Source organism: Fimicolochytrium jonesii (genome assembly GCF_025526975.1).
Source record: "Fimicolochytrium jonesii strain JEL569 chromosome Unknown EV422scaffold_40, whole genome shotgun sequence".
NCBI lineage: Eukaryota > Fungi > Chytridiomycota > Chytridiomycetes > Spizellomycetales > Powellomycetaceae > Fimicolochytrium > Fimicolochytrium jonesii.
This window is the reverse complement of record NW_026515707.1, coordinates 1-26,576: the sequence shown is the minus strand read 5'-3', so window position 1 is coordinate 26,576 and position 26,576 is coordinate 1. Positions and strand designations below refer to the sequence as shown.

At 54.4% G+C, this 26,576-nt stretch overlaps 10 protein-coding genes across 10 annotated transcripts; 7 read left to right on the top strand and 3 right to left on the bottom strand.

Moving 5' to 3' along the window:
* Nucleotides 1-417: 417 nt before the first annotated feature.
* On the top strand, nucleotides 418-2,180 carry EV422DRAFT_509993 (uncharacterized protein; the record flags this gene model as incomplete). Its single annotated transcript, XM_053068892.1, has 6 exons — nucleotides 418-645; nucleotides 789-840; nucleotides 1,144-1,174; nucleotides 1,207-1,362; nucleotides 1,450-1,777; nucleotides 1,881-2,180. The coding sequence occupies 6 exons, from the start codon at nucleotides 418-420 to the stop codon at nucleotides 2,178-2,180; spliced, it is 1,095 nt and encodes a 364-aa protein (XP_052921098.1).
* A 431-nt stretch (nucleotides 2,181-2,611) lies between these two features.
* On the bottom strand, nucleotides 2,612-5,583 carry EV422DRAFT_326962 (phosphoketolase). Its single transcript, XM_053066328.1, has one exon. It carries the CDS (start codon nucleotides 5,488-5,490, stop codon nucleotides 3,043-3,045), a length of 2,448 nt encoding a protein of 815 aa, XP_052921097.1. The 5' UTR covers nucleotides 5,491-5,583; the 3' UTR covers nucleotides 2,612-3,042.
* A 1,285-nt stretch (nucleotides 5,584-6,868) lies between these two features.
* Nucleotides 6,869-8,449, top strand: EV422DRAFT_509991 (MFS monosaccharide transporter; the record flags this gene model as incomplete). The annotated part of the gene is made up of 4 exons (XM_053068891.1): nucleotides 6,869-7,262; nucleotides 7,409-7,748; nucleotides 7,783-7,963; nucleotides 8,042-8,449. The coding sequence occupies 4 exons, from the start codon at nucleotides 6,869-6,871 to the stop codon at nucleotides 8,447-8,449; spliced, it is 1,323 nt and encodes a 440-aa protein (XP_052921096.1).
* A 1,790-nt stretch (nucleotides 8,450-10,239) lies between these two features.
* EV422DRAFT_501600 (uncharacterized protein) lies at nucleotides 10,240-11,388 on the top strand (the record flags this gene model as incomplete). The annotated part of the gene is made up of 1 exon (XM_053068201.1): nucleotides 10,240-11,388. The coding sequence occupies one exon, from the start codon at nucleotides 10,240-10,242 to the stop codon at nucleotides 11,386-11,388; it is 1,149 nt and encodes a 382-aa protein (XP_052921095.1).
* A 2,964-nt stretch (nucleotides 11,389-14,352) lies between these two features.
* EV422DRAFT_326787 (uncharacterized protein) lies at nucleotides 14,353-15,664 on the top strand. Its single transcript, XM_053066326.1, has one exon. The coding sequence runs from the start codon at nucleotides 14,493-14,495 to the stop codon at nucleotides 15,366-15,368; it is 876 nt and encodes a 291-aa protein (XP_052921094.1). The 5' UTR covers nucleotides 14,353-14,492; the 3' UTR covers nucleotides 15,369-15,664.
* Nucleotides 15,431-16,249, top strand: EV422DRAFT_572018 (uncharacterized protein; the record flags this gene model as incomplete). The annotated part of the gene is made up of 1 exon (XM_053073058.1): nucleotides 15,431-16,249. One exon carries the CDS (start codon nucleotides 15,431-15,433, stop codon nucleotides 16,247-16,249), a length of 819 nt encoding a protein of 272 aa, XP_052921093.1.
* Nucleotides 16,250-16,456: 207 nt separating this feature from the next.
* EV422DRAFT_326825 (uncharacterized protein) lies at nucleotides 16,457-18,213 on the bottom strand. Its single transcript, XM_053066327.1, has 2 exons — nucleotides 17,065-18,213; nucleotides 16,457-16,783 (listed from the first exon to the last, which is right to left on the bottom strand). Exons 1-2 carry the CDS (start codon nucleotides 17,836-17,838, stop codon nucleotides 16,664-16,666), a joined length of 894 nt encoding a protein of 297 aa, XP_052921092.1. The 5' UTR covers nucleotides 17,839-18,213; the 3' UTR covers nucleotides 16,457-16,663.
* Nucleotides 18,214-18,295: 82 nt separating this feature from the next.
* On the bottom strand, nucleotides 18,296-19,267 carry EV422DRAFT_623629 (uncharacterized protein; the record flags this gene model as incomplete). Its single annotated transcript, XM_053074232.1, has 2 exons — nucleotides 18,704-19,267; nucleotides 18,296-18,617 (listed from the first exon to the last, which is right to left on the bottom strand). The coding sequence occupies exons 1-2, from the start codon at nucleotides 18,928-18,930 to the stop codon at nucleotides 18,296-18,298; spliced, it is 549 nt and encodes a 182-aa protein (XP_052921091.1). The 5' UTR covers nucleotides 18,931-19,267.
* A 474-nt stretch (nucleotides 19,268-19,741) lies between these two features.
* Nucleotides 19,742-20,604, top strand: EV422DRAFT_546845 (uncharacterized protein). The gene has a single exon (XM_053071563.1). It carries the CDS (start codon nucleotides 19,824-19,826, stop codon nucleotides 20,424-20,426), a length of 603 nt encoding a protein of 200 aa, XP_052921090.1. The 5' UTR covers nucleotides 19,742-19,823; the 3' UTR covers nucleotides 20,427-20,604.
* On the top strand, nucleotides 20,586-23,522 carry EV422DRAFT_509988 (uncharacterized protein; the record flags this gene model as incomplete). The annotated part of the gene is made up of 4 exons (XM_053068890.1): nucleotides 20,586-20,707; nucleotides 20,746-21,730; nucleotides 22,015-22,156; nucleotides 22,183-23,522. 4 exons carry the CDS (start codon nucleotides 20,586-20,588, stop codon nucleotides 23,520-23,522), a joined length of 2,589 nt encoding a protein of 862 aa, XP_052921089.1.
* Between the last annotated feature and the right edge of the window lie 3,054 nt (nucleotides 23,523-26,576).

Below are 26,576 nucleotides of genomic sequence, written 5' to 3'. Positions count from 1 at the left end.
CCTTACACGCGTCCCTGTGGAAGGACCTGGCAGGGTCATGGGTGGAACTCACGACGAGGTTCGCCCTGTTTCCCCTCGGCAAGCCAAGACCAGCCAAGGGCTACCGTATGTAGGATCAACACGCATACGGAGCAATACGGCGCATCAGACGGCGCATGGCGTTGTCATCGCAAGCCATGGACTGTTGCTCATACTTGCTGCCGTATCTCTTCTCCCTTCCCTTTCACAAGAAACACCTCCAACCACTTACGTCGCTGTATTGCTCCATTCCTACGCCCCCCATGTATCGATGGCAAATTGGGTTGCGCTTATATTCGAAAAGCGGCCTACGTAATTGCGTCTTAACTCCCAAGGTAACCATCATCGTTCTTCCTCCAACCATCATCCTTCTTCCTCCCCCAACGTCAACTCGCAATCATGGATATCGGCGCCATCACCCAATGCATTGCAAATCCAACAGTCCAACAAACCATCTTCGATAGACTGCTCGGCAACGCGACGGCAGTTGCGGCGGTATGGTCGGATCCCGCGGTGCTCGCTGGGTTGATGGCCAATCCAGTCGTTCGAGCCGCTGTTGCGAGGGATGTCTCGGTGCAGGCAGCTGTTTTGGGTAGCCCGACCGTGAAGGCGGGGATAGCGGCGAGAGTGAGTTATTATGCGGATTATGCTGCTTGTACGTAGCGGGCCGGATGTCTCTTTTTCGGAGGCAGGTTGCGACATGGGTCCCTCGGGTTGTAAACTGGTCTTGTCTTGCTTCCGTCTGAAAAACATGCACCTGCACAGTGCAGTATGGTGGACCAGGGATCATGTTTGGCATAAGTCTCATGTTCGCCGTCACCGGTGAGCTTTTGTTCATTCTCCTTCGCATGTATGTCTTGCCAATCCCCGCCATTCACTTCATGAGTAGCTGAACAGTCCCAATCTCCCTTTCCTCGTCAGCGCTCGGCATATCTGTATGGAGGCTCCTCTCCAATAGAAACTTAACCCGACCTTATTTGCTTTTCGCCGCGGCACTTCTGACAGGTGAGTGTCCCTATTCTGCAAAAGTTTCCTACCGTTTCGGCAATAGATTTTTTGAGCGAGCGAACGATTCTCGTTGCATTTTCCATATAGCGCGCCCTAATCGCTTCTCCTCTTTTCCAGTAATGGATTGCGGGGTGGGAATTTGGGGAAAGTACGTGGTTGCCTTTTTGCATGGGCCAACAGGACATTATTCATGCCACTGAAGACTTCCCCGGCGGGTTCTTCCCATAGGGTGCACCCACCAAGTTATGTCCTGGAGCACCAGGTGGAGTACGTCAGATTCCTGGTCATCGTCCCGGAGATTAGGGACGTGCTGCTTGTGGTGGCGGCCGCCTATAGGTGGGCACAGAGCGAATGGCTTTGACCTTCCATCAGCTACTCAACTCTCCTTCCCCACCCCTGCATCAAAAACATACAAAAAACAAGATACGCAGCCGTCTACTCAAACCCCAGACATCAACGAGCCGTCTTAATCTTCCAATCTGTCATCGCCGTAGTTTCCACCATCGCCGCTCTGGCATATGGCATTCACGACATTGCAACTCAAATCCACGTCAGCAAAGGGTTCTGGTGGGTGGCGATCGTCAACCCGCTCATCTACATCGTAGCGGGCCTGGCTACATTCACATACAAGTTGCGCGTGGCGCAGCAGAGTGTGAGTTCGTCCGCAGCCCCGTCGCAGCTGGCGCATTTGGAGATGGCGAATAATGCGTTGATGGCAATGTCCATGTCTGCTTTGATAGCGGCTATAGTGGTGAGTGTTCGCCCTTCCCTAGTCCTGATCTGATGCGCCTTGTTGATGATTGCGTCCTTGTTTCACGCCCGTGCGAGCAGGTGGTCATGTATTATGATGGTAGGTTCACTTTAACGTCCCATCGACTGGAGAGAACATCACAGACCCGAAACAAACCAAACCTGCTGCGTTCCCTGCAGTTGCCGATCACCACTTTGTTGTACCGACTCAAATGATGATTTGTGCTCTCTGGACGCTGGGGGAAAACGGTTTCGAAGCGCTAGCCGCGGGAAGTAAGAAACTCGGGGACTCCAAGGAAGTGGCGACCCCCAGTTTTGTGGATACCCAATGGGATCAAAAGGGGGCGAAGACCGGGAGGGCGGGGAGTGTGTTGGATGTAAGGAAGAAGAGGGATGATGTTTGATTGCGGGGAGTGCACTCGCAGTTTTCGAGCGTAGTGCGGGACACGGCTTTTGCATTGTGGATGATGTACATCTGAATGTACTGTATGTACATGAAGCGACTTGGTGATGGACACCCCGCCGTCGGTGTGGATGGAACCGCCTCCATCCGCGCTTGATACTGGGTCGCTCGAATACCGAAAGGCGAGAGGTTTGGTGAGGAGCTTAGACATTCTGGAAAGACAAGGATTCACAATCCAACTATCGGGAGATCAAGGCCGATCTATCGAGCCTTTATATATTGGTCTTAGAGGATAACATCATCAACCAACAAATTGCAAGAAAGACACTGAATAAACTTCGGATCGTGGCTGACGTGGCGGATGAAGGTCAAGACGCTCTTGACCGGTTACCCGAAAAAGAGTATGATATCTTCATTGTAAGCACCAGCTCTACTTCTCCCAGACCCGGTTACTGCCACAATATGAGATCACATCGAGAAATAGGACTGTGATATGCCAGTTAGGCCTACAGATGGGTGTTTGCCGTCATGTTTGATGGAGTAGGTCCCGGGTGTGGCATTTTCTTCAATTTGTTGTTGTCGATGGCATTAGCAAACTTCACGGGCATCGTCACTTCAACGGTAATTGCGACGGTGCTATGACGTCGGTGCTGCGTACCTGACTTTAGGAGGTTTGGAGGCTGAATTCTGAAACACAGGCCAATGTGGAGAATCTACTGTGAAAACATCCTATTTACTTATAAGTCTTCCTAACTCGTGGCGTCGATTCACAATCCTTCCTTACCGCGCGAAACTCCGGCCGCCATCTCACAACTCTGCCGGCCTCGGTCTTTGCACACTATGATTCTCCCCCTGCCTCGACTTTAAAGTGGCCAACTCCACTCGGTAATGTCCTTCGGATCCGTTCCATGCTCATACGCCCAATTGCGCATGCGGATCTGCTCATCGAGCAACTTTTCCCTCACCCCACTGCCGGAATTATGCAAGCCATGGATCCGGTCCAGCGCGTCCATCGCGAGACTGTACCGATCCGTCTGGTTCCTGATCGCCAGCTCAAGCGGCGTGTCGATATTGCCCTTCTCCTTGTACCCGCGCACATGCAAATTGACGTTGGCCCCGGGGCGCTTGTATGTTAGCCGATGGATCATAAAGGGATAGCTGTGAAAATTGAAGATGACGGGCCGATCGGCCGTGAAGAGCGCGACGTACTCGCGATCCGTAAGGCCGTGCGGGTGGTCCTCGGCCGAGATGAGCCTGAATAGATCGACGACGTTGACGAAGCGGATCTTGAGCGCCGGCATGTGGTGGCGAAGGATGGCCGTAGCGGCGAGGGCCTCGTGGGTTGGAACGTCGCCGCAGCAGGCCATGACGACGTCTGGGTCAGCACCCTGGTCGTTGGACGCCCAGTCCCAGATGCCGATCCCCTTGGTGCAGTGCGTGATAGCGTCATCCATGTTGAGGTACTGGATGTGGTCTTGCTTATCGGCCACAATAACGTTGACGTAGTTTTCGCTCTTGAGGCAGTGGTCCATGACACTAAGGAGGCAGTTGCCGTCGGGGGGGAGGTAGATGCGGACGACTTCGGGGCTCTTATTCGCCACGACGTCGAGGAAACCCGGATCTTGATGGGTGAAGCCGTTGTGGTCCTGGCGCCAGACGGTCGCGGTCAGCAGGATATTGAGGGAGGCGATCTTGACGCGCCACTCAATCTCCAGTGCTTTCTCAATCCACTTGCAGTGCTGGTTGACCATGCTATCGATGATGTGAATGAAGGGCTCGTACGAGTTCAGCAAACCGTGACGGCCACTGAGAATATAACCCTCCAGCCAGCCTTCGACCGTATGCTCAGACAACATCTCCATGACACGACCGGCAAAAGCTAGATTTCCGCCGTCCAGGTCCTCCTCAAAGTGCTCGGCCATCCAGACCTTCTTCCCAGCCTCGTAAATGGCCCCGAGTTTGTTTGACTCTGTCTCATCCGGCCCGAAGACGCGGAAGTTGGTCGGGTTCTTGTGAACGACGTCACGCAGAAACCTGGCCATATTGGACATTGAAGGTCCGCTCGTGGTGCCTTGCTTTTTCACCTCGAGGGCATAATGACGATAGTCCGGAAGGAGTAAAGGCTTGCGAAGAAGCCCACCATTACCGACCGGATTCGCGCTCATCCTGCGGTTGCCAGTGGGCGGCAGCTTCTTCAACTCTGGAATCAACTGACCGTCGGACGTAAAGAGGCGCTCGGGCTCGTAGCTGCGCATCCATTTCTCGAAGATGGCGAAGTGCTCCTTGTTCTTGGCGATGTCGGGCATGGGAATCTGATGGGCGCGCCAGAAGCCTTCCAGGTAGTGGCCGTCGACGTCGCGGGGAGCGGACCAGCCCTTGGGACTGCGAAGGATGATCATGGGCCAGAACGGACGAAATGCCTTTCCAGAGTCACGCGCCTGCCTTTGGTATGCCTTGATCTTGGTGATGCATTGTTCCATGGTGGCGGCCATTGCCTGGTGCATGCTTTCCGGGTCGCTACCCTCGACGAAGAACGGTTGCCAGCCGTAGCCGATGAATAGAGCCTCGAGCTCATGATGGCTGATACGAGCCAGAATGGTCGGGTTGTTAATCTTGTAACCGTTCAGGTGGAGGATGGGGAGCACAGCGCCATCTGTGATTGGATTCAAGAACTTCGTGCTGTGCCAACTGGTCGCCAACGGGCCTGTCTCCGCCTCCCCGTCTCCCACCATGGTAATGGTAATGAGGTCGGGGTTATCGAAGACGACACCGAACGAATGCGAGATGGAGTAGCCGAGCTCTCCCCCTTCGTGAATGCTGCCGGGCGTTTCTGGAGTCGCGTGACTTCCGATGCCCCCAGGGAAGGAGAACTGTTTAAAGAACTTTCGCATCCCCTCCTCGTTTTCCGACTTATCGGGGTATACCTCGCTGTAGACACCCTCGAGGTAAGATTGGGAGAGAACGGCAGGAGCGCCATGGCCGGGACCCGAGATGAAGAGGGCATCGAGGTCGTATTTCTTGATGAGCCGATTCATGTGAACCCACGCAAAGATCTGTCCGGGGTCCGAACCCCAATGACCTAGTAATCTTGACTTGAGGTGAGCGACCTTGAGTGGCTCTTTGAGAAGTGGATTCTGCTTGAGGTAGAGCATGCCGAGGCAGAGGTACAATGATGCACTCATGTAGTCGACGGTATTGCGGAGCTCCTCAGGCGTAAGAGGTGTGCCCTGCACCGTTGCGCGCGCAACCCCATAAGGAGAGATGCTCTTGACCGCAATGTCGGTCTCTGCAGGCGCACCCATGACGGTCATGGTATGTTGGATGGGTCTGCGGCTTCAGTGAGCGAAAAAGCAATTGACAAGCGTCCTATGATTTTGTTCAGTCCCGGGCCGTTTCAAAGCGATGAATCTGGGAGGAGTGCGAGTGTCAGCCAGGGCGGACAGGAATTGAAAGTAGAAAGGTACGAGGGGTGGAACTGCAGAGTGGGCGAGAAGCCTTATATAGTTCCGGAAGTGGAGGTAATAGGTGCTGGGAGTGGGAAAAGGAAGGACTGGGGATCAAGCGGACTCATGACGTGGTCGCGTCGCAATTCACGTTGTGCGTCGAATGCGCGGAGGGCTTTCATGACCGGATGAGCCTTGAGCCTCGTGCCAGACTCATCCATGCACAGAGGCTGTGGGGTGTTAGGTTTTGCGTAACTCATAAATTGCCTCCTGATTGTGCGCGGGATTCCTCTTTGTTCTGAGACTCTGTTTTTCCTAAGCCACCTTTTCACATAGCAACGCAATCGTTCGTGAGGTCAGTCGGTTCTGAGAAGGAACTTCACCTTCTCATGGCACGTGTTTTGCTCACACGTACCAATGTGTCCAAATGATTGGTGTCCAGGGCAGGCGAGGGTCAGGAAGGTCGGAAACCGCATACCTCGCTATCTACCTTGCTGCCACACACCTTTCTCCCATTGCGAGGCTCCAACTCAAAATGCCAGCTCATCAACCGGATGCCAAAGATGGAAGGGAAGTCCATTTCCTTCTCTTTGATTTGATGTTTTGCAACTCCTGTTCGAACCGGTACCATTTAGCTCCTACGCGATATCAGCCGCCACAGGCAAAGCTCTGCTGACCTTTGACTAGAGGAAACTCAAGGATGGTCTCCCAGTGTAACACCTAAAGTGGCTTGCTGCAACTCGGAACTCCACCAGCTCTGGGAAGTGAACGCATCCGCAGAATACAGACTTTAAAGTAGGCGTTGAAAGGAGGCGTTTTTCTCTTCTCCTTTTCCCTCGTTTGTGCTTGGGCCGGTTAGCTCACTATGCACGCGGCAGATGACCCGGATGGATGAATGGCCTGGTTGACGGATGAACTATAGATACAAAGCCTAGCGATGCGGAGAGAAAGCACCACCGTCCTTCACAGATACTTGCCCAACACAGACCAAAAACACACACACTCAAACGCGTGAGTCTGGAGTTTCTGACTGCGCAAATGGCGCGTCGCTTCGCCGGCGGGAGGTTGATCGATGTCCTTATTACACGCGACATTCCCGGCGACAGAGGAAAAGTGTTTTGGCTTAGAGAGGACAACATTTAGATGGGATCACTGCAGGAGTGCGATGTGTTACGAATCTAATCCCCACACAGCCTTCAATTTTTTCCCCACACAGCCTTCAAGCGGGACTTTGGGCCAGCTGAAAATGGGGACATCACCGCCCGACTCAGCTCGCTTCTCGTGTCTATCCTGTCCGTCGGAACGTTTTTTGGCGCACTACGTCGCCGACAAGTTTGGTAGACGGTTCGGCATCATCATTTCATCCGGAGTATTCCTCGTAGGCGTCGGCCTTCAGACCGCCAGCCACAGCCTCGCCCTAATGGTACCCGGCCGTGTCGTCGCTGGATTCGGCATCGGTCTCCTCTCCGACATGGTTCCGCTCTACCAGGCCGAGGCAGCGCCGAAGCACCTGCGCGGCGCCCTCGTCTTTTGTTACCAGCTCGCCATCACCATCGGCATTCTCTGCGCCCAATGCGTCAACCAGGGCGTTAAGAATCTGGCGGGTCGCGAGGCCTACCGCATCCCGATCGCCATCCAGGGTTAGGGTTTCGGTGCCTTCCTAGCCGGCGGAATGATCTTTCTGCCCGACTCGCCCCGCAACCTCCTCCGCCAGAAGCGCGACCATGATGCCATGTCCGCGCTCTGCCGCCTCCGCTCGCGTCCCGAAGGCGACCCTTCCATCCAGGCCGAGATGCACACGAGATGCAGGAGGCGCTCCACACCGACGCCCAGCTCGGTCAAGCAACGTGGTCAGACTGCTTCAACGGCACAAGCAACCGACGGACGCAGGTCGGCATTTGGTTGCAGATGTTCCAGCAGCTGACCGGTGTCAACGCTGTGTTCTACTTTGGAACCGGGTTTTTCAAACAGGCTGGGATCAAAGAGGCTTTCAGCGGCTCCACCGTTACTGGAGTCGTGAACGTCCTCTCCACCCTTCCCGCCCTTTACCTCATGGAGAAGATGGGCCGACGAAAGCTTCTGCTTATGGGCTCCGCCATCATGCTGGTAGCTCAGGTCTTGGTCGCGTCCGTGGGAACCGCATACCCTGCGCATTTGGAGTTCAACAGGTGAAATTCTGGATTCCAACTCCACAGCTGGAATCGTGATGATCGTGTTCACGTGCATGTTCATCTTCGGATTCGCGTCGTCGTGGGGGCCCGGGGCGTGGGTGGTCAGCACGGAAATTTTCCCGCTCCGCATCAGATCCAAGGGAGTCGCCCTCGCCACCGCTTCCAACTGGGTAAGGCCACAGCGAACGTCTTCGGGTATGGCTGGTGCATGTCAGATATCTCATCGTTTTGGTCTCTCATCTTCCTAGTTCTGGAATTTCCTTCTCGGTTTTGTTACTCCGTACCTCCTCAAGCCCGATCAGGCCAACCTGGGCCCAAAAATCGACTTCCTCTGGGCGGCGTTTATCCTCGCAGGGATGGCCTTTGTCTACTTTTGTGTTCCCGAAACCAAGGGTAAGCCCGCGGGCGCAATCCTTTTTGTGTGCATGAAGGATAACAATCCGTTGACACCTTCCCTTTGCGTTCCCGGCCTCGCTCTCGAGGACGTCGACGACATGTTCGATTCCGGAATCCCTGCCCACCGGAGCGCGACGTTCGTCCCGCGCGTTAAGGACGAAAACCACGGAGTGGAGGCCATGAAATCCTCGTCAGGAAAGGCGGCGGACTCTAATGTGCCGCTGGAGTCAAATTTTTCTCACCAGACCATAGCCGTTTAGAAACCTGTTATCCCCTACTTCCGGCCTGCCGGAGGCGCGATCGGACCGGGGGCAAGTTTGTCCGTGTCCTTATGCCCTGCTCTTGCGGTCTTCATTGCTTCACCCTCACTGCGACGTCACCTTCTTTACCTTCCATCATTTCATGCCGTTGTTTCGAGGGCCCCTCGCATGGGAGCGCTTGGCGGGATGACCAGCGGTAAGTCCCTGTCGAAGGCCGGAGATGAGCATACCATACATTCTGCAATGTTTTGAGAAGGACCGTTATAGCGAAATAAGCATTGCGCCTCTCTACAATTCATATCCCCCCACGGCGCCCCTATTCCCCTTCGCATCCCCACTCCCTTCCGCAGTACCCTTCCCCGCTTATGCGCGAACCTCATTTACGTTGGTCTGCTTCAGAACGCCCCAAACGCTCATCAGACATTGATGTTTTAGAACGGCCGAAAAGCTGGCAGCTTTCCAACCGCGCTCAGACCGCACTACTATTTACTAGCCGCATGATTATGCGCACATGCTACTAACGAGACAGGCGGAGGACCGACTTTCAGAGGGGAGCGCGGGTGCAGGAAGCGTTTCTATTAGGAGTGGGCGGCGGCGAAACCTTCCTTCATCCCCGCAGCAGAATTTCGCATGCAGCGCCTCCTCCCCGTCCGTCAAAGGCGGCTTCAGTGTCTGACGGATGCCTTGGCGCCCGAGCACGGCCGGCAAGCTCAAACAGACTTCGAGCTCTGGGATGAAGTGAGAGACGGGCCGAACGTGGCGCAGGTCAAGAATAATCGACTCGCAGATTTGGGCGATAACAGCGCCGATCCTGCGAAGTGTTGGACATGATCAAGATGGCAACCGTGTTCGCGAAAAGAGCTGTACTTACCCGAAATATGTTGCGCTAAACAATGGCAGACTGTGAGCCAAAACGGAGGGGGTGCATGGAAGAAACTTGCAATCGTAACCCCTTGGCCTCGATGACTGTTCGGAAGAACGGCAGCACCGTCAGACACGTTCCTGACACGTGCACGCGAGGTCTCTCCACCAACACGTGAGAGACCATTAGGAACTGACGATTGCACGGGGCCAGCAACTCGTTGCTACTGCAATCCCATATAAAGCTGGCCTCGGATCCTCGCCGCGGAAAACCCTTGAAGGCATTCGCACATAGTTCAAACTCCGACACGGTGTCATCCGCACTCCAAGCAGACCTGCAGCGACATGGGAGTCAAAACGGACTCAAACTTGCGTCACCGAGGGCACTATTCGATCCCTCGTGGGCCCGAGAAAGCATCGTCGATGGCATCGCAACGGCAGACAGAAAGCACTGTGCCCGGCAGGTCGATAGCTTTTCGCTTGTGGCAACTTCTGATATTGTTCATACGGTCCATTACACCACTCGCTTATATCTACCTCATCGTCCTCGGATGGGTGAGTAGTGTAGTCTCCCATTACGAGCCGTGTGTCTGGGTACCTTCTCACTCATGGCCTACTTCGTTCATGTGTAGTGCCTCCTCACAATGCCGCGCCGCGTCGAACGTCTACTCTCGTCATCCATCCTCTCTACGGGCCTGCTTGGCGTCTTGACGGGGTGGATGTTGGCAGAGTCGATATGGTTTCCATACTATCTCTTCACCATCAAACGCCTACAAGCTCCTCGACCCCCTTGTCATGCTGCCTCCGACCCCGCTGAACGGGAACTGCTAGTCGAAAAATGCATGCACGCCCTCGCGCTAGCAGCCAAAGGCTCAGTTGGCCATGGGCATGATGTTACGGCGGTCACAATGGACTATTTTAGGGTGGTGATGGAAGGATGGTTTCTAGGCGCCAACTACTATTCGATCAAAAAGGAGAACATCAAAACTTGGGTTGCGTGGGCGTTCATGGACCAGGATCTGGAAACCCTTGACGAAGAAAAAGTTGATGAGGTCGAAAAGCTTGTGAGCACGATAGAGCGCTATTCTCATCATTCATTTCCACCGGGCAGGAACGATAACATCAGATGCATACGTCTCAACATTGATGCAATGCAAACCACTCATCGGCCTTGGATCTACTACGCAGTCTGCAAAGGCATCGGGGCTATTGCTCACATTTGTGTTCGTGCTCTCGGCTATTACCAGCGCTCTATCAGACTTACGGGCACCGCGGGGGACGTGGCCACCTTCTGGTATCGGCCTGCGACCAGGCCTGCACATCCAAGTGCCGTGCCGGTCGTATTTATTCACGGAATCGGAATTGGATTCTGTCAGTATCTCGCGATCCTTGCACAGCTTCCGCGAAACGTGCCAGTGTACCTACTTGAATGGGCGCACGTTTCCATGCAGTTGAGTGAAGAAGTTCCCACCATTGAGCACACATTGGAGTTGATATCGTGCGTGCTGACCCTCGACAGCGTCGCAAGAGCGTGTTTTGTCGCTCACAGCCTGGGGACCGTCGCCGTTTCGTGGATCATCCATTCCTCACAACATTCTTCGTTGGTGGCGTCAGCGGTGCTTCTCGATCCCGTCAACCTTCTCCTGTGTGACCCCAAGGTCGCGTTCAACTTCCTCTACCGGACACCTGCCAACTCCCTCGAACTCGCTATGAATTATTTTGTCAGCCGGGAGATGTACATCGCAAATGCACTCAGCAGGCATTTCCATTGGAGCAGGAACATCATGTTTTACGACGATCTGCCCAAGTGCGAAAACGGGTTGACCAACGTTGTGATGTTGTCCGATTTAGATAGTATCGTACCGTCTGAGAGAGTCAAGGCGTATCTAGAGGCTAGTGCGGCGGCGGAAGGAGGGAAAGGGAAAGTCCCGATGGAGCTTATCTACCACACGAACCAACATCATGGCCAGATTCTGATACGCATGGATCGACTGGCGGAAATTGCGAAGCATGTCGGGCGCGCATGCGGCGCTACCGCCGTCGAGACAGAACCTCTACAATCTGTTTTTGCCGGGTGATATACGGGAATCCGGTCCATGTCGTTCTCTGGCATCGTTGAAATCGCGCTGTCTCACAAGCCACTGTGCGCGAGTGCTCTTGAATATCGAATGTGCTCAACGCGTTGCCTGGATGTTCAGCCATGCAGTCCCCGATAGGAAGCCTGCCACCTGGGACACCTCATCGGTCGGGCGTACGAGCAGCAAAGAGTGACTGGATGCGATGGAGGGCCACCGTTTTCCTAGCCGAAGAACGATGACATTACGCCGGGATATATATCCATTACATATCTACCCTCGTAGACGTTTGTTGAACCCTCTGCACCTACCCTTCAAGGTCTGCCGCTTGTTCCTGTCCCCCACTGAGATCCTGAGCCTCCGCTGCCATCGCTTCCTTTTCCGCTGCCGAAACCCGTTCTTCCGTGTTGAAACCCGCGGAAGATCATGGCAACATAGCTTCAGAACTTCCCGATACCGCCTCTACTGACTTGACCGCCATTTGGGGTGTACAAGGAAATAACCAACCTTCCTCGGGATGCTTGCCATAAATGGATTGACTGGGTGGCCGACTGTTGGGCGTTGAAAGGATGAAACGATGAGGCAGGATGCCGGTAGGCGGGGCTAAGTGAGGCAGAACGGGGCGGGATGGGTTAGGATAAGGGCAACTGGGGCAGCAATAGGCAGAATGAGGATGGAGCGAGGCAGGATGAGGGAGGGTGCGGCAGGATGGGGCAGGATGAGGTAGGATGATAGGATGAGGCAGGACGAGCCGGTTGACTGCTCCTCTCCGTACAGAAATAATATACCTAGAGGTTTCTCTTGAGATGCATATTGATGCTCCTCGGCACTGAAGTGACCGCCTCGTGGGGTACGTCTCCGTATGTGCCATTATGCACAACACAGCGCTGGGCGACCCGTCCGCAAAAAGTAATGTCTTTTCAGCGAAAAAGTCGGGACTGAGTTTCCGCATCCACATAAGGCAACCCTCGCTCGACCCGCAAGCTGTAGCGCGTCAGAGTTAACGAGCTATATATATATATATATAGAGCTCATAACAAGTGGTGGTTGGAATGTGTCCAAATCGCCCATGTGTGCCCCGGGGAGACGCGTCACGCATTGAGGCTACCGTAGGCATTCCAGCCAGACACCAGAGATGCCGCTTCTTGGCGTAACCTGGCTGAAGGATACACCGCAAACCCCGCGTGAAATTGGGTTTGCATGCTGGAGTTCGATGCGACAGCAAGCCTTGCGGTTTCGACCACAGCTGTAGGTGCCGTGAGACATACTCAATACAGTACAGCCGTTTCAGGAACTACATACATCTACGAGTTCGGTCAGTGGGCTCTAGACGATCGGTGGGCACATCTGAACTACAAGGACCGAAAGAGCAAAATCTCTGACCGCAGTGTAACTTGAGCTCGTCGGCTTCACTCCAGAACCACCTCGGTGTGCCTGACCTCCATGTAACCAACTTCCTTCACCTTGTGGTGCAATTGAGTGTCTTTGATAATATGAGTATGAATCGCATTTAACCTGTTGGCGAGGGGTGGCCACAATGTTCCAACAGTGGTGGACATCCGATGGACCAAACTTCAGAATCCAGAACGTGCTTGCTGAGCTTGCTCCATGTCCAGTACTGTAAGTCAGGGATGAGGAATATTCTCCTCGCTCTGGGTGTAGGGAGGGACGCAGAGGCAACCTCGTCAGGAAACACTGTTTGCTCACATTCACTGAAAGATGCACTAGTATTCCGTCCGCCCGAGTCGCGACTCGCGATGTCCCGGGCAATCTGCAGCAGGACAGACTATACAGTAGAGCTTCCGTCGGGACTCGGGACAGCGGCGATCGAGAAAGGCCAGCCTGACAGCTCCGGTCCATCTGACCTACCGAGAACCGAGAAGCCCATGGGAGGAATTAGACGCGGGCTAACCAAACTGTCTAGCCCGAAACTACGCGTGCGCTCCGTGCGGAACACCTTAGAATCGTGGCGGCCCTGGCGGGATCGGCTACGATCGACCTGTCATTAGCAGAGAACCAGTGCAGTGCGATTGCTCTGTCTTGTAGGCATTAGAGAAATTGACTTCCTAAATCAAGCTCAAACACCACCTCTGAGCGGAGGTTACGATGAAGGGGTAAGCGACAGTCTGAGCAGGGAAGTGTTGTCCTCCCCACCCTTTCTGTATGTTAGCAAAGAGCTGATGCCTACCCAGACTCGGGCACTCAACACAGTTCGTAGACTCGGCCAGCGACACACCGATCACGAAGAAACAAACTTCGAAAACGCTTCAGACTCTCTATGAGAAGTGGGTCAATTGCTGTACTTAACGGGGTTGCATCGAGGTAAGGGTCAGCAGCGTCGAAGTGCCAGATAGCACACGGCCATGTTGACACCTGATTGGATTCACCTCTATAGATATCAATCTCCCCAACGTCGGACATTTCTCGACAAATCCCCCGTTGTGCTCTCGCGTTACGACGACCGTGTATCGGCTGAGGCATGGCACAGCATTCAGGCCACGCATTCAATATGAGACGGCCACGCATTCACTATGAGAGGATAACCGGCCAACGCTATCTTCTTGTCTCCCCGGACCAAACCGTCTACATCGTCCCGACTGCGATGTTTGCGCAAGTGCTCCGTTTGGGAGTTAATACGCCGCCGACTCTTCGCCCGATCCCCCAACATCCTGACACGCCGTCATACAAGGTCCACAACGACCCTAGGTGCCGCTACAAGGAGACCGCAGTTTAGTGGCTTGCTCCCTCTTCCGCACACATTTGGTATGTGCTGTGCATGTGCATTTTCCCATTGTCATCATGGTTCTCTCAATGTATTGTAAGACTGTCGTGATTGAGGAAGTTTCAAGTGTTGAATCTGGCTCGTTAGATGACCTTGTACATATATACGACATGAACTCCGGTGATGACGAAATAATCGCAGAAAGAATCTGACAGCCCATAACCTGTCATTTGTGTGACTACACCCCCCACAGCATGCCGCGACTTGACTTTCAGGGGAGAACTGCTGAACTGCTAGATGCGTTACGCAGGCCTCGATCGGGTCATCTCATCAGAGTCTCAAGAGCCACTTGGCGGACGCGCAAGCAGGACGGAACTGCCAAGGAATGGAGGCGATCCTCCTTGCCCACCCGGTACTCGCGCGTGTGACGGCGCTTCTAGACGGTCGCTCGCTCTGCCGTCTCGCAGCCACTTCCTCTGCTCTTCGATCAAAGCTTTTTGCCTCCTGCCCACTCCTTCCTCTTCTCTGCAAAGCCGCCGCTGCTCTGTGGTTCGAGCTAGCCGCATTGGACACCCGCGCCCAGTATGACACCGCCTGTCACGCAGCAACCGCCACTATTCGTGCTGGTTTGATCGCTTGCACGCCCCCGTGTCCGTTGCCCGAAGGGTGGATTCCTCTTTACCTGAACGATGCTAGTATACAATATGACAGAAGCCGCCAAAGAGTTCACCAGAGCGCGGTGGCGATACCCCTGTTCACCGCGAACGGCCACCAGACTGTTATTCTTGGCTGTCGCCTCAACGATCACATGCGAGGCCGTTATGGAACCGGGGCCATTTCGTTGACGATAGGGTTCTTTATAACTGATGCCTCATCTCCTCTCGTTCCGCTGGAAAGACTGCCCGAAGAGCAGCGCGGTTTCGTCCGTGCATATCGTGGGCGGCCGCCGGTTGTTGCATACAGCCTATGGCAGCCTGTCGAGGATGAAGACGGGGTCGGTGGGGATGACGAAATCTGCTTGACTAGCTGTGTCGAGAACATAGCATTGAATATTAGCGTGCCTGAAAAGGAGATCTGGGACTGGTTCCGTACCGCTTTTCCGGAAGTGCGAGAACATATCCATGCTTCCGCTGCAACAGTGCAAACGCAATCCGAAGATGTCAATATTTTCATCCGCAAGCTCCCTTCGATAAAACGCTTTCCGATCGCGACGCATACATGGAGAAGGAGATGTACGAGTTGGTTCGCAGCACTTTCATAGACCTTCCTACGGCTACAAGGGAACACCTTATATCACTACTCTGCGCTTCGCCCAGGAATCGCATGACAAAGACAATTTGGTCTACGCTTTCCGGTTTGGTACAACAGCTCTGGGCTGCATCATTCTTTGATTTCCCGCTACTGGAGCGTGTGTACTGCAAGTTGTCCTGCGATTTGAAACCCCATCTCGAACTGGAGCCCTTGTTAGGCGGGATCCCTCTCGTCTTTGAGCCGACGCTGGGCGATATAGCTGAATGGGCGCAGTTTAACGTTGTCCCCGTCGCGGCCGCTCCTCAACGGGGTTTGGAGGACATAGAATATTGTTGCGGAGGCAATCAGGGCGATGTTGTATTTCATTTTCGCAAATCGCCAGACACGCAGTTCGTTGCGAGATTCAGCACATTAAGTGATTACGACGCCGAGCGGACGAATGTTGCTGATTGCTCTGTTGTTTTTATGTCAAAGGGCAACGGTATTGAAAAGATTCTGCTGGACTTTGAGGTGCTTTGCGATGGTATCCCGACTCTTGAAACGAATCTTCTGAATCTGAAGACGCTCCCTGAGTGTCTTTCAAGTCCACACTTACTGGAAGCATGGAGGGAGCTCTCGTTGCCCTGCTTCTCCAGCCCTCAGCAACTTTTCCTGCTTCTCGCCGCCCTGGCTACGACCTTTGTTTTCCGTTGTGACGAATACGACACATACTCAGTATTCGAAGAGGACCACCCGGTCAGCGACTCTGATAACTCTGACCTCGGCAGCCACACCACTGACAGCAGTGACGACTCAGAATTTTGGAGCGACCCGGGAACGGACCCGGACGACGATCTCAAGCACGGAGATGTGGATTTTCCCCCTCGGCCAGAATCCCCAAAGTCGGACTAGCGCTCGCGGCTACCTGCCGAATGGTTTGCTGATGGGTCCATCCCCTACTAAATCCTAACTAGACGGGCATTATCTCTCTTCAATATAAGATCTGTGGTCAATAATCATCCAAATTTATCATCATGTCTTGTTGAAGCATGGATGAAATATCTCAACGGAGTGCTCCAGGGGTTTGCGCGGGCCAAGCTTGCGTCGACGGAGTCACCGAAGTGGACTGGGAGACAGAGACTGTATTACTGGGGCGCGAACAAGAACTACTGGAACAGGAACAAGAACTGGAACAGGAGCCCCGGAACTGGAGCAGGAGCCGGAACTAGAACAGGAGCAAGAACTAGAACAGCGTGATAACTGCTGTTGATCTTCTGGCGAGCAGGGGGGGGGGGGGGGGGGGGGAGATAAGGGGAGTCACGCTATTCAAATTCTCTGGGAACAGGGAATGGGAAACGCGAAGAGCATGGAAACAGAGAGAAATGAAAGGAAAAGGCCGCTGCGTATCGGAGATTGACAGTGACAGTCGACCCGGTACTTCCCGCGCTGCGTGAAGCCGGGCACTCTCTGGAGAGAGTGCCGGACAGTCCAACGCACAGGACAGTCCAACGCACTTTTCTAGCTTTTCTTGAGAAGGGTTAGCTGATTTTTGCTGCGGATGATCCGATGTCTTTAGTGGCCCAAAGTCTGGGTATGACGCCCCAAGTACTCATCATCCGAGCATAGCCACCAGCAAAAGTCGCCGGCCTGCCCGCACACCTGAAGAAGTACGGAAATTGTCATTGACTTTTGGGTTCCACAAACACCCAAAGAAAAGTGCGTTGGACTGTCGTGTGCGTTGGACTGTCCGGCACACTCTCCAGAGAGTGCCGCCGGAGCGCCCTCGGCGCGACTGCGGGCGAGTATGATACGAGACCTTGGCACGAGTAGGCCATCGGTTGCATCTGCAGCAGCTTGCTCAAGATCACACCCTGGCGGTCGAAATTTACCACGCGCCATTGAGCCGGCTCCAGGCCGTAGTAGCGCCCGTTCTCACGAACTCGATCCACATGATCCTTGATGCTGTCAGGGTCCGACTGTGGGCTGCGCATTAGCTCGACAGCCCAGTTTAGCGAGGAGTTTACCCAAAAGTCCAGCCGCGTACGGCCCACCGTCGATCGGGTCATGACTTTTGACACTTCGGCAGCGACGCGCATGGAGGGAGGCAGCATCATTGACGCGCCGCGCCAAAACTCATGCTGGAACGTCCATTCCAAAGGAAGTAAAAGTGCGCTGTTGCCGTGGGAGCTTGGGTTCGAGAGCGCAGTGCTTTGGAACGCTCGCAATACGAAGCGCAGCCACACGTCGATATCATTATGCACACGAGAAGTATCCTCTGCGGTGATGGCGGAAGGATACGCCACTCGGAACCAATATCGACAATGAACTGAAGTCGCAAACTCGAGAAGCTGGCGGTGCGAGTTGAGGGGATCGCTGACGCTAACGACTACGACGGCCCGGAGAAGGATCAGTTTCGCCACGTTCTCGGCGGACATTGTTCCGTTGTCGGCGCCGATGGGTGGGGCTTCGACAGGCGCCTCACTTTCAAACAGCTTTCTCATGAGCGTCTGAACTTCCGGTAACGACAAGTGCGCAGGCCAAAACCAGCGCGCTTGCTGACAAGCGCGTGGCAGATGGGGCCGAAGTAATATCGAGTCAATGCCGTTTTAACAGTCGAACACCCTTCGATCACGGCGTCTTTCCGCCATGCCTCGCACATTTCTTAAACATACAGACGAAGCAAATCACATGGCCACCAGTGTGCGCTTTGATAATTGGCAGCATGTCAACGAGCCAGTTGAAGCGCTCGTTCCCCAACCGTGCGGTGGTTGCCCATTCGATCACGCGGCTATGAAAATCGTCCTGCTCGGCTTGCTCCAGTTTGAAGTCACTCCAAGACAGCCGACCAGATACTGCGGGAGTTGGCAAATCGGACGCTTCAGGAGATAGCGAAGCGAAAAAGACCACCCGAGCGCGACTTTCGTTGCCCTTTATAAGGTCTTCCATCAAAGTTGTTGTTTACCATCGTTGGGCGTCATCGATAAAAACGTAATCGTGGGACTTGAGCACACCCTCCAGCAGAGTGGAGTAGGACATGTGGCGGAAATCCTCCGCCGAGACTCCAGCGGTGTAAAGCGCGCATCGAAATTCTCCCCGCAAAGCAGATCGCTGCGCCTTCTCATCCTTCGGAGCCGCCATTTTCAGGAGGAACACTTGCTTTTGCGCTTCCTCAAGGCGACGGATTAGAAAAGCTATCATGCTGCTTTTTCCGCTCGCAGGCGGCGCCGTGGCAAGCAATCGCTTTTCCTGGTGATGGATGATTTTGTCTTGCAGCGCTTGCCTAGTCAAGACAAAGGGATCGCCGTCAAGGTCGAGACCTTCGTAATTGGAGTGGTAAATGACCTCGGGCACTTCCGACTCATATACGAAACCTGTCCCCAAGGCGTTGAGCTTTCTGGTGATCCCTCAACAACGGACATGGAAGAAACGGTGGACGACGAGGAGGAGGAAAACTCTGACGACGCTTCGGGCGTCTCGGTCGTGTCTTTGCCGTCGGTAGTAGCAACAGAGGCCAGCGCAACGGCGGGCTGCGGGGTGGCGGCGGAAGCCTTGTCCCAATCTGAAACGTCGGCAGGTGGTCGTGGCTGCTTCATGATGAAATGACTTGAAACCGGCGATAGAAAAAAAGGGGCGGCGTGCAAAAGGGACGATGAGAGATGCAAGAACCAAAACAAAAGGAACTGGCCGGTCGCTTGCGGTCGGGGGAATTTGCTCGAAACCAAGTGCCGGCGCGTGAAATTTGTTGAAGGAAAGTTGTAGTCGCAGGGGCAAGAAAATGTGCATAAAAGGAGAGAGGTGTCTTCGCGCGCCCCTCACTGGTCGCAGACCGACATGGTCTGTTGGACGATGGAGACGAGTTGTTCCTGCGTCATCGCCGGCGCGGCTGCTTGACCGAGGAGGGAGAGGATGGTGGCATGCTCCTTGAAAGCCCGTAGGTGCCGGTGAACGAGGGGAGCGTATTTTGCCTTCGCCTTCATGAAAGCCTCCTTCTCGGCAGCCGAGCAATGCGCGAGGAGGACATCGTCATTGGGCGTGCCGGAGTTCATGTTGATGGAGTAAGCGTCCAACACTTCAACTTTGGGGATGCGACGCTGGAGTTCCTTCTCATTCTCCTCCTGCGTCGATACGGATACGACGCATTCGTCGCGGAGGATGTCCGCAAGGTGCATGCTGAGCAGAATCACCGACCGGCTGGTTGGGAGACGCACGTGGGTGTCGGCGGCGTCGGACTTGGAGTGGGAATGGTGCGAACCGTTTTCGAGTACGTTGTCCTCATCATCATCCTCCGGTGCGAGCGGGAGGCGACGACGTTTGGTTTTGGGTTTCTCGGCCGCTTGAATGTCGCGGAGGGAGAGGAGCGGTTGGCTCATGGCAATGAACACCGGTCGTTGCGTGTCCAGTTTAGGTCCCACATGGTCTTTTGAAGCCGGGGGCGAGGAGGGAGTTTGCCGGGCTTCAGCGCGAGGACAACGGGCGCCTTTTTGGCATGAATTGCATCGAGGCGGTGTTTGGGGATGGGGATGGGCGCATTCGACGTGAACATGTCGTCGTGCGTACGCTTGCGGCGCTCCCTAGCCAGGGCGATTGCGGCGTGGTGGCGTTCTGCAAGCCTTTCCCGTTTTCTTTCGAGGGCGGCGATGAGGGCAGCCTGGTTGTCTCGCTCAATAGAGGCGACGACCTGCTCGGCGTGAGAGAGATTCTCTTCCCATTCCGCAATTTCATCGGCTGTGGGGTTTGCGGGAAGGCTCGGGATGCGGCGAAGGATGGTGCGCTCAGGGGATTGAGCGTCGTCCTCCTCGTGGTGGTTTTCAGACGTCTCCTCGTCTCGGACTTCGGCCTGGGACGGCGTTTCGTTGTCGTGCTGAGAGTCATTGTCGTTTTCGTCCATGGTGATGATACCGCTGGGGTAAACACAAGTGTGGGTCTGTGTACTACCCCAGGGAGGAGAGCGAACGTGAGTTCAAGGTCTCGTGAAAACCCACACCGGTTGCCTCTCGCGAGAGCGGCTTCCAGTAATACCCTTTCCGTTCTCATAGACGGAAATCACCATGGAGACCAGATTGTAATGTACCTGTGTCCAGAACGATGAATTAGGTCAATGTTGATGCAGAATGAGAGTGCAATGTTATGAACAGAATGCGCTTAGCCCGTTTTTGTTCTATGATCTGTGCACGTCGAGTGAAAAAGAGATAAGGGAAAGGGAGCTACGGCTACGACTTGTTATTTATACACCGTCGGAACACCAGACATGAATTATCCCCACATATACGAGCAGTCGGTCCACACGGCGCTGGAGGACATCAAACGCATCCTCGAAACGAACCGGAAACCACTTTACGCCGCGGACGTCCCGCACACCTACACCGACAAGTACCACCTGGCCGAGTTCTGACCACTGCCGCCCTGAGCGCTCATGTCACCTGCCTCGACCTGCTCGGCTGGAAAGATGACTCGGAGGCCTGGCGCGTAGCGAGGGAATGGTGCGCTACGTCGGAGGCGGAGCGTATGGGAGTAGTGATGAGGTTCGAGTCGGAGGAGCATTGTGACTTTTCGAGAGAGCGCGAACGTGTGGTCGAGGGCCCTGTGAGCGACTTTACATCTGTGACTGGGGCGGCGGCGGTGCTCGGCAACGATAACAAAAACAACCACAGCAATAACGACGGAAATAGTAGCAATAGAGCGGTCGACACATTTCTCCTGCATAGCCAGCACAAAGTCGTGACAAGGATCAAAGAGTACGTCTATCTCATCCATGTGCGGTACCGCCTGTCCCTCTTGTTTGGGCTCAAAAACGCGACGGCAGATGCACAACAGCGAGTGGTGATATTGGGAGATGTGGAACGCAGCAGAGAGATGGTTTCGACCGTCAAGAATGTGCCCCGAATTCCGCTTTCACGCGTGAGGGATCCCGCAGATGTGGACGACACGTTTATGTTGTCACAGTTGTCCGGAGACGACACCGAGCCTTTCCAGTTCCGGATCGATAGGACGGACCCAGAGTGTGTTACCCCGCGGCGTAACCCGGCCATCAACAAGGCCATTGCCTACTTTTATTCCTTCTTGTCTTGGGCCACTCAAGTACGCAATTACTTTCTGTATGGCCTGGCGGAACTAGTCGATTGGACCCAAGTGAATTTGGCAGCACTGACGGATCATGACACCTTTGTCCCCGTCGTCCCCCTTTTCGAAAAGCGGACTGACAGCCCCAGCGTCCTGCTGTCGCCCTTCGACCTCGGTCGCTTCTTAGCAGAGCAGAAACAAACCCTAAATGAACGTTTCGCCATGGTCGACAGTGCCATTCCGGATGGGAAAATCATCACGGCAGTGGAAGGAAAGCTGATTGTCATGGTCAACCACGCCACGACACTCTCGAGCATTTTCGTGCGGTCCATAGTGGGTCCATAGAAGGGATTGAGCACATGCTGCAAACGCAACTCATCGCCGCGATTGGACGCAAAGTGACTCCGCACCATTTCACGCAACTCGTCCGACACCAAAACCAACAAGTTTTCAAAAAGGATTACGTCCCCTCTCCATTCAGTTTTGCAGTCCAGAGAGAGGGCCATTCTCCCGAAGGGTCCATCAGTATCGAATATAACAGCACTTACAACACAATACACCATTCGTCATCTTCAACATCCTCGCTCAATGACGCGGCTAAAATTATCAACTTGCAGTCCGGAACCTTTGAAGACCACAAGAGCCCCGTCATGTACGTTCCCATCAACGCCGCCACCAAGATTCCGTTCTCTGGCAAACGCACCCTGCACGCCTGCCTGTTCCATCACTTTTCCGATTCGGGACGTTTCGGGCCCGCCAGTTCAGCTCCTTCATTCTCATGGCAGGCCGCATCGTATCCCCCACCGAATTCGAGCCGCAGGGTGCCCTTATCGTAAAAAACAAGGACGATCTGGACATTCCGCTCAACCTCGAGCTGATCCCGACCGCGCAGGAATTCAACGACGCGATCGAATCGCTCTCGCTTGAGCAGCAGACCTTTGCGAAAGCGGTACGCGCCCTCCAGCTCCAGGCCACGTTGTTCGCCATCTGCCACATCGACATCAAACCGCAGCTGGAATCACTCTTCAATCTGCCCTCTGACGCACCCACGAAGGAGATCAAGCTTACGCAGGATTTGATGCAGCTCTTCATAGAGCACCAGATCCCGAGTGATCTGCTGCGGTTTGAGGAGGAGAACCCCCCGGCGGAAACCACCACCCTGACGGCTCGGTTGGCGGCCGTGAAGGCGTACACCGCCAACATCTTCGCCATGATAAAGATTGCGGGGCAGGAGGAGATCGAAAGCGCCAAAGCGAAAGCACAGCAAACTGTGTATGGCAGTTTCTCTCCTGGCAGCCCAGCCTACTCTATTACCAGCGCAAACTACTCTCCTAACAGTGCATGCTACTCTCCTACAGAAGGGCTTGGAAGCGCCACGAGGTCTGCTGCCCCTGCAGGCCTTTTCGGCAGCAGCAGCGGTGTTTTACGAGCCGCTCCGCCTCCTGCTGCCACAGGTCCTATGGTCCCCGAGCCTATAAAATTGAAATCTAAGGTGGCCACTGGCGCGGTTGGCATGGCGGCACAAGGTGCGCCGGAGGCCATGTTTGCGTCCGGCATGCCAGAAACCCAACCCATCGCGTCTTCGCAAGAGCAGCGTCAACCCACGCCCCCGCGCCCGTCCACCGAAGACGACGGTGGGGCCGACGACGACATTGAGAACTCCACACCGGAATCAGACCCCCGGTTCCACTTCATGCGCTTCCCGACGACCCTGGACACACGTCTCCGGGCGTTGGCTTCCAAAGACGCCATCCGCCCCACCATCCTCTCCCTCGGCGAGGCATGGACACGCCACCGCGCGGCCTCCATTCTGCAACGCGTAACGAAATCTCAGCTCGACCCAAATACGCAACGCATGGAACGGGAAGCGGCGTTCGACCTCCTAGACGCACTTTCCAGATCGGGGACCGTCCCCCTCCACCACGCGCATTTGCATTTCATTTGCGCCGCGACGCATGCGCTCGATATGACCCTGCTGGACACGGTCGTGCAGAAGAACGTAAATCCCTTCAAGAGAGTCCGAGACTCGGCGTTGGTCATGGCTGCTACCGTTGCTGGCATCCCGGAAGCAGAAGCCGAAACGCTGTGCTGTAATCCGCCAAAAAAGGCCTTGAAAGCGAAATGAGTTGGAACATGGCGGCGCCGGCTGTACTTACGCCAACCCTGCGTATGCGTTTGGATCAATCGTATATTATGTGAATAGTTTAGTTGCAAGACAGAGTAAAACTATTACTCCGGACCCCTTCTCTCGTCGCCGGGCGTCCCGGGCAGGCACCCAAGAATAGGCTACGGAAGGAAACGAGAAAGCCAGCTCTCCAGCCACCACCACTGTGCTCTACACTCCCAAATACCTTACACTGAAGTCCCTGTCAGTTCGTGAGGAAATGTGTGTGAAAATGCTCGAGGTCACGCCAAAGATCTGTATGGAAACCGCTTCATCCCTTTCCCTCCTTGCCCGCAATTGGTGGTTCAAAAGGATCACCCGATGTGTACCATACTGTGGGCCAGGACGATCGTAAAATGCACGTTTCAAGGTGGTTCTGTCCAACTTTGGAGAGTGAGAGGACAAAACGAAGCCCAATTTTCATTCGGTAGCGATGGATGTGTGGAAGAGCATGCACGACCCGGTGCAGATCAGCGACTTAGAGATAGGGCCCTTCGATGCGATGAGACAGTATCACAACCGGCAAAAGACACCCTTATCCGGCTGGTAACCCAAATGTGTCTTGTCCCGCAACGGGAGAGGTCACACACCGTGCTGAAAGTCCTCGACTTGATATGCGGGCGAGGCGGTGACCTCGGGAAATAGCAAAACGTCATGAGCAAATGCCTCGCGGCGGGGTCAAAAGACGAACGTTCAAAGCGGTTCATACCTGGGCGTGGACGTTTCGGACAAGCTGCTGTCAGAGGCCAAAAGACGGGCCTCAATGTTCAACACGACGAGAGGCGTCCATCCGTTCCAGGCGGGTTTCAGCGCATGTGATTTGGCAAAAGAAACGCTCCCTTGATCCCAGGAGGCGAAATTTGATATTGTTTCTTGCCAATTCGCACTCCATTACTTCTCCCAGACCCCGGAGACATTTTCCACTTTCCTGGAGACGGTGACAACGCATCTTCGTCACAACGGAGTCTTCATTGCCGCACTTTTCGACGGATACAAAGTTTTGGACATGTGCCTCACAGGGAACAACGAGGAAACAACAAACGCAGGCGGGTTCAAGATCGCGCCAAAAAATTCGACGCGCATATGGGCATATCGAACGTCAAAGGGAAGGAGTTCCGGCCTTCCCATTTCGGTGGTCATCAGAAGGGACACGGACGTCACTTTGAAGGCCGCCACAACCGAGTATCTCATTTTCGCGGATCAGTTCATCTCCCGGGATGCAGCGATTGGGTTTCCGCCTCTTCTGCACCTGACCGTCGCCGAATCGGGGGCGCCGACCTTCTGGCGGCGTCTTGCTGGGCGCTGTTCTCTTTCCCAAACGTCTCGCCCATAAAGAAGTTTCAATTGTTACACTCGCGTCGTGAGCGGGGAGGAGGAGCCCAGCATCTGTTGGATTACATGTTATCTCGATGTCGTCACCGGACGAAAACCTTGGACTGACAATGGCCCACACGGCATCGGGCCCGAAACGCTTCAAGCGCTCGCAGAACACTATAAAGTGTTCCTCACGGTTGTGAACTGAAACAACGAATTTCCACCGGAACAACCACATATTTCCCACGTCCACAAACAAAGATATGTGTGCATGTTGTTGCATAGCTATGGTACCCGCATCTTGGGCCCCAGGGATGCTGTTTCCAGGACGTCCACACGCAGATTGGACATGTGGCCCGGATAATATATGTGAGCATGGCAACATTCTTTGGTCCACATCCACGTCGTCCACTTGGTTCTCGTCCGCTTGGTCCACTTGATTCACGTCCACGTTGTCGTCCACGTCATCCATTTGATTTCTCCGTCCACGTTCACCATCCAGGAGATGACAGAGGGATGTAGGTGGTGGAAGGAAGGTCAAGTGGGTGGGGTTCGGACCACGATAATGATCCACATCCACGTCGTCCACGTGGTTCTCGTCCGCTTGGTCCACTTGGTTCACGTCCACGTCGTCGTCCACATCATCCATTTGATTTCTCCGTCCACGTCCACCGTCCAGGAGAGGAGATGACAGAGGGATGTAGGCGGTGGAGGTCAAGCGTTCTGGTACAAGTGGGTGGGGTTTGGACCACGATAACTGATAGACCGCGGCTGGCCACATCCTGCCCCGCGTTGACGTCCTTGCCGACTTGGTCTTCACCACAACGTTGATGAAATGGTGTGGTCAGCATTATTTATTTCACCACGTGGAATAGATGGTACTTCACGTGACGGAAGGAATCACGAATTTCGCGTGTGAAAGCCCTTGTTCCCATGTTCCATGGGCCCAGGGCATATTTCCCATCAGCTTATTTGGAGAACGTAAAGCAGGGTAAACATAAGAGCACAACATTTCCCGCACGCGAATTTGAAATTTCTGAAAGAGCACGGGGAAGGATGTGTGAGGATGGGGGGTGGCCGTACGACGTGGGCGAAATGGAAGGTGAGCTGCGAGGTCTTGTTGGGCACGCGTTCGGTCGGAGTTCGGATGAGATCGTTCCTGAAGGACGTCCGGGAGGGGAGAATAGAATCGAGCTCGTTTTTCAAGACAAATTGAAGCGCGACCTCTTCCGAAGGCCGTGCCGCAGGGCAGAATCGGCTTTTGTGGTGTTGAACGACATCATCAAGGATTTTGTATGTCGGCTACTGTGGATAGCCAACTGAGCTGGGATGAATTTGTGTAACTAATAGAGCGTAAATCAAGTGGAGCATCTTCTGGTCAATTCCACGAGAAATTCCATGACAATCGTAGACTGTGTAATTACGACGTCTGATATGCTGCGGTGGGGGCTGCCGCGATGCTCTTCTGAGGGAATCCTCTCCTGCTCTTGGGCAGAATAGCCTTGAGGCTCGTTTGTGGACGGTGCTCGGTGTTTATTTCGAGTAGATGGCCTCCACGGCTTGTCTGTGGACGGATCGTCTTCTTGGATAGGTGAATCTTTGGCTCGTCTGCTACAGGGTACCCCTGCCATTAAATTCTTCGTCATCTTCTTCCTCGTGCATGCCTGACTTCATCTGCATTACCTTCGTCATCGTTACCCT